We start from the raw sequence: 5,407 nt of genomic DNA, 5'->3' as shown, positions 1-5,407 counted from the left end.
GGTACTTTAAAAAAGAGCCCTGGTGTTCACCGGGTGCTGCCAGGTGGGGGGTGATCCCTGCTGCCCCCCACTGCATGGGGGGGGCTGTGCCACAAGCCCCCCCGCCACCGCCCTGCTCCCCCAGCCCCACCATGGCTGCCCCGCCTGCCGCGGCTCTGGCCCTGTAAGAAAAAAAAAAAGGCGGAGAAAAGCCCCAGGACTCACTACTCCTGGTGGAGCCTCAGGGCTTTGGGGGCTCCTGAAGAGCCCCCCATGTGGCACAGAGCAATGGAGGGCAGCGGGGATTGCCCCTGCCAGCAGGAGCAGTGAGTCCTGGGGATTCTTCAGGTTTTTTTTTTTTTTAAAGGGCTGGAGCTGGGGCAGACGGGGCACCTGTGAGGGGGCTGGGGGAGTAAGAGGGGTATTGTGGGGCTCATGGCAGAGCCCCCACACAGCGTGGGGCAGTGGGGATTGCCCCCCACCCAGCAGCACCTGCTGAGCTGGGGCTCCCCCCTCCCCCCCCAAGTGCAGGGAGCTGGGGCAGGCAGAACAGCCATTGCCAGGCTGGGAGAGGGGTGGGTGATGGGCCTGGCTGATTCAGAGATTCGGCCAAATCAAATCAGGGCAGTGATTCGAATCACCGAATTGAATCACTGTCCCCCAAATTGGCTGAATCCGAATCCAAAGCAAATACTAGCCGCTTCGCAGAAGCCTAATGTTTATCCTGATAATCCATATTTTGTAGCTTTGATGCTCATTGCCAGCACTGAGGTCAGCCTATAAATACAATATAGGAAAGTGCTCTTTGCTGCACTTGAGAACATCTTATGCTGTGCAGTCTTCAGTTGAATGGCAAGCAGTGCCAGCTTTGTGCTGTGGGGGAGGAGGTCGAAAAGCATGTTGTACCTTCCATGGTGCTAGAGATAATACTGGCAACACTCTCTGCTCTCTTCTGAAGGCTGGGACCATCTTGTGGGCCCACTGCCAGGTGGTTATAATCCAATTTATCTTGGTCATCACTGGGATTGCGCTACAAAAAAGAGCATAGGTCATGTGGTAAGAACATGTTTTACAGGAATCCATTCAGTACATTCAAGGTAGGAGAGCATAACAACAACAGTTATATGGCCCATGGACACAGTCCAGTCCAGTGCCTGTCAGAATGAAGAATGACACCCAGAAGCTTAGGGTCTATTACCGGTGAATAAAATCAATCAATCAAACCCTCATTCAATGGGTGCATTAAAGAGAGGATTCTTGTGTCCTAGCTGCCAACAGTATATCAGGAAAGGACTGAAGCCATTGACTGAGAACATGAAGGAGACTCATGAGCTCATAAATGGGAGCTGTATTTCTAGGAAGTTCCTGGTACCACAGGAGGATACAGGACTGTAAGGGTGTCTATGCTAATGTAACTCAGACATTAATAGGACTCAGGAGAAACAACGGCTGGCAGAGCAAGGGTAAGAGAAGCAACAGTTAGAGCAGCTGGAGTTCCTGGCTCCTTGGCAAGTCAGGGACCTTGGGGAAACTTACAGGAGTCAAGTTTAATCTGCTCTACCCCAACATCTGAAAGCAGCCCTTCCTCTCTCATTAACCTGTGTGCTCTCCTTTACCTTCAGGCACCTGTAGAGACACGTGTGCCCGAAATGGGCACAACTGGAGCTGTATGCACATACATGGGGTTAGGCTCCAGCCCTCAGCTACAGGAATTTTTTGGGACATATGCACACGTGCATAGCAACCACCCAAATTCTACTCGGTGCAAATGTGCTATAACATGGATGAAAGCCTCTTCCTCTACCCAGAGATGCTACCTGGCATAAGGGACCTTCTTAGAAGAGACAGAGCTTGCAAAAGAGCCCAACACAGGACCTATAATTTAGGGACTGGAGCCAGGACTGGCTTGACTAGAGCATTCCTATACTCCACCATTTCTGCTCTGAACCCTATAGAAGACATTGCAGTAAGCAAAACCAGTTGGATCTCAGGTCTCCTCTAGCCCGTCAGGAGTCTTACTGGGTCCCAGCCACCCATGCTTGGCCCTCTTCTGGGGATGAACCTTGCCCACCACACAAAGACGTGCAACACTGAGAAGAAACAGGTCTGACACATACTTCCCTTACTGTAACAGATCGCTCCAGCACAACCTTGGGGACGACTCTGCCATTGCAGTCTTTCAATTTGTCTTGGTCGCTGTCTGCATCTTGGTCCGAGTCGCCCTTCTTTTTCTGAGTCGCAGAGCAAGCACTTAACTTACGGTCTTTTAACTGCAAGGAAACCAGACCTGAGTGATGAGAGTTTCAAGGGGACTCACTGTGCACGTGGGGCTGGGGGTGGATTCACGCTGATCAAAGAGGAGTATTCTAGAAGCAGTAATTGCCAATTCTCTGTCCTTAAAACTGAGCCTTCCCCCAGTCTGTTACATATACAAACTGATCAGGATGTGCAGTTGTAGAAGGAAAGGTTCTGATTTTAAATTTTTAAATTTTAATAAGTCCTTTTGAAATGATTATTTTTTTTATATAGAAAAAATATTGAAGAGTTTTAAAAGGCCAAAATACACCATGCATGTTTTTCAGTTGTATCACAATAAATGGTGTTTTTCAGAATTATTTTGGTGGGAAGTTCAGGAACATTTTGTTTTCATTTTGCAACACTAAAACATTTTAAATTACATTTTCCCTGAAATAGAAAACAGCAGTTTCTACTCATCTCCCGGAAGCTTGATTACCCCAACTTTACTAATGAGGCAATTGAGACTCATGATTTGCCAAGCTCACATGACTGTTGACAAGAGGAGTACTGCTTCCTAGCCCCTAGGCATCCTGTCATTTTTATGTGCTAACAGGCACAAAATGGGCTAATAAGTAGATATGTCTGCTGAAATTATAGTTGATTTAAGCAATTTAGTGAACATCTGCTTCTTTCCCAGACAGGTAAAATAAATATTGGAGGGATGCCCTTCTCTATAGACACATTATCAAGTCTTTCTTGAACAGCTCCTTATTTACACAGGTCAGGGATATGTATTTGAATTCTTCTTGTATCTACTAAACAGTGTCAAGGTTTAGAGTAGATTTAGCTGGCAAAAAATGTTCTTTTCCTTTATTTTCCATGGCTGTACTCTACTAAAAAAGACCTTATAATATATAAAATCAGCCCAGTAGAACTACTAGGTTTTCATCTGTTTTCCTTAACTTCTCTCACAATAACTGCTAGTGATCAGGGTTTAGACAAAGACTGAATCAGGCCATATTAAACCTTTCTAGGACAACACTTTGTGACTCTAAACAGCCTTGTAGCTTTGCTGCAGCATCCAGGCAAAGAGAAGCTGTTATGCAAATCCAGATATTTCAGTAATGAGGAAGGGGAACACACAGAGCCAGTGGCCAAAAAACAATAAAGTTCCTTGATTTTTGCAAGTTTTATTCCTTTACTTCTACTCCCACATGGAGGTGAAAAGCTCTATTTATAAAATTGGTGATTTTAGCTTCCAATGGCTCTCTTGACAGTCTTCTTAAGAGCTGTTCCAGGTGGAGCAGAAACTTCCCAGCTTGATGTCCCTAGTAGGGCTAGGTGAACAGCTTGTAATGGGTAAAATGTAACGAAACTCAGAAATTCTGGTTCATGGGAAATTGAAACTTGTTTTCATGCTGAACCAGAACAAAACCAAATATTATTTTTTTTAAATCATAAAATGGTATTTCTAAAAAAAAAAAAAAGTTGGTTTCAGAAAAAAGATTGTGCAAGGATTTTGAAATGTCATGACAGCATTTCAAAAAGTTTCAAATTATGTTTTTTCACTTTTATATTAATTTTACATTCTAATGACATGTCAGTAGTGGTAGTGCATAATATAAACTACCAACAGTGGGTGCGTCTACACGTACACCGAACTGTACAGTTGTTACTCAGCAGTCATTTAGTACTTGCTTAAGTACACTACTGCGCAGTAGTGTCAGCATCACAGGACCAAAGCTACGTTGCTGTAGCAACGAGCTACAGTGATGTACCTCATTGCTACGGTGGCGTAGCATCTCACGTAGACATGCCCACTGACTCATAATATGGCATCATAAAAAAAGAAGAGAAAATATTCCGTTCTATTAAAAGACAGCTGCTATTGAGAATTAACTGAAGCATCTTATTTCCCTTGCAAGATAAAAGTCTCTCCTAGTTTTCTAATGACATACTTTCACAAATTCATATCAGTTTCACAGAACTGTTTGTCCAAAACCCCCCAAATCCCCAAAAGTCAAAATGTTACGTTTGGAAAGCTTTTGATTTTCTTTATTTGAAATTTCCCTGAATTTTCCCTGAAAAAACTGAATATAGCTGAAATCAGAAAGAAACATTTTGTTTGACACAAGGTGCTTTCCCCAACTTTTTCAGATCCAAAAAAGTGTGTTAATGTTGAAGAAACACAATTGTTTTTGATTTTGAACAAGCACCTGTAAATCAAAAAACATTATTCATTCATATTTATCAAGGACTTCAGTGAAAGCTATACATACTCATATTTGCTAGGAAAGGAGGCTTTGTAAGTAAGAACTATAATAAACTTGTATCTCTCTTGATCAACAGAGAAGGATATGTCAACCCCATTCTGACCAGTGGGTCATGCTTGATAGAGGACAATGTATTTTAATGGGATCCTGAGTACAGTCTGGAACAAAGACTGTAAATACTATTTTAATGGGATCCTGAGTACAGTCTGGAGCAAATACTGTAAATCCCTGCCTGTACTGTTATTTTAAAAAATGACCTAATGAGTTTTAAGTACCTGATTCTCACTGAATGGCTGTAGCCTTGAGGTGCCTGACACCCTCAGACTGCTTTAAAAACTCCAGCTTTAATATTTCTGTATCTTCCTTTTCCCATCCATATGAAGGAGGTAATGAGAATTGGCACCTCATTAGGGTGGTTTGGAAGGTTCATTGGTTAATGCTGCACAGTGGACTAGATATGGTCGCATGTTAACATCCTGCTACACCAGGGGTAGGCAAAATATGGGCTGTGGGCTGGATCCAACCTGCCAATTAATTGTATCCACTATAGCCCACAGCTGCTCCTGTGGACCTCCGAATGGGGCTGAGCTCTGCATACTCCCACCTTAGGCCCCTGAAAGACACAAACGGTAATCTTGTGGCCACACCAGACAAGAAAGCTGATATTTTTAACAGTTTCTTTGTCTCTGTTTTCTTGAACAGGGACCGGGATATCCCACCTACCAGAGGCAGGGACAATCCTGGGGATAGCTCTATTAAGCCTTCAGTCAGCGCAAGTGTAGTTAGGGATCTTCTGGCTAATGTGGTCCCAATTTTCAAGAAGGGGAGGAAGGAGAACCCAAGTAACGATATGCCTGTAAGTCTCACCTCGGTGCTCGGGAAGATCTTGGAGAGAATCATCAAGGAGCACATCTGTG

General features: G+C 43.9%; 1 protein-coding gene across 7 annotated transcripts in view; it reads right to left on the bottom strand.

Annotated features, from left to right (window-relative positions):
• The window catches only part of SCN4A (sodium voltage-gated channel alpha subunit 4), a 148,476-nt gene that overhangs the window by 76,529 nt on the left and 66,540 nt on the right, over positions 1–5,407 (bottom strand). For all 7 annotated transcript variants that reach the window (XR_003092638.1, XM_006017885.2, XM_025196910.1 and 4 more), the window contains 2 exons: positions 2,097–2,249; positions 886–1,009 (listed from right to left, as the gene is read on the bottom strand). Coding sequence is in view for 6 of the 7 variants with exons in the window: in XM_006017885.2 (XP_006017947.1) it covers positions 886–1,009; positions 2,097–2,249 (277 nt within the window). In the remaining variant the exon portion in view is untranslated. The remainder of the gene's footprint in view (positions 1–885; positions 1,010–2,096; positions 2,250–5,407) is intronic.

Source organism: Alligator sinensis, unplaced genomic scaffold, assembly GCF_000455745.1.
Source record: "Alligator sinensis unplaced genomic scaffold, ASM45574v1 scaffold444_1, whole genome shotgun sequence".
Classification (NCBI taxonomy): Eukaryota; Metazoa; Chordata; order Crocodylia; family Alligatoridae; genus Alligator; species Alligator sinensis.
Note: the sequence above shows the minus strand (reverse complement) of the source record. Positions and strands in the feature narration are given on the sequence as shown.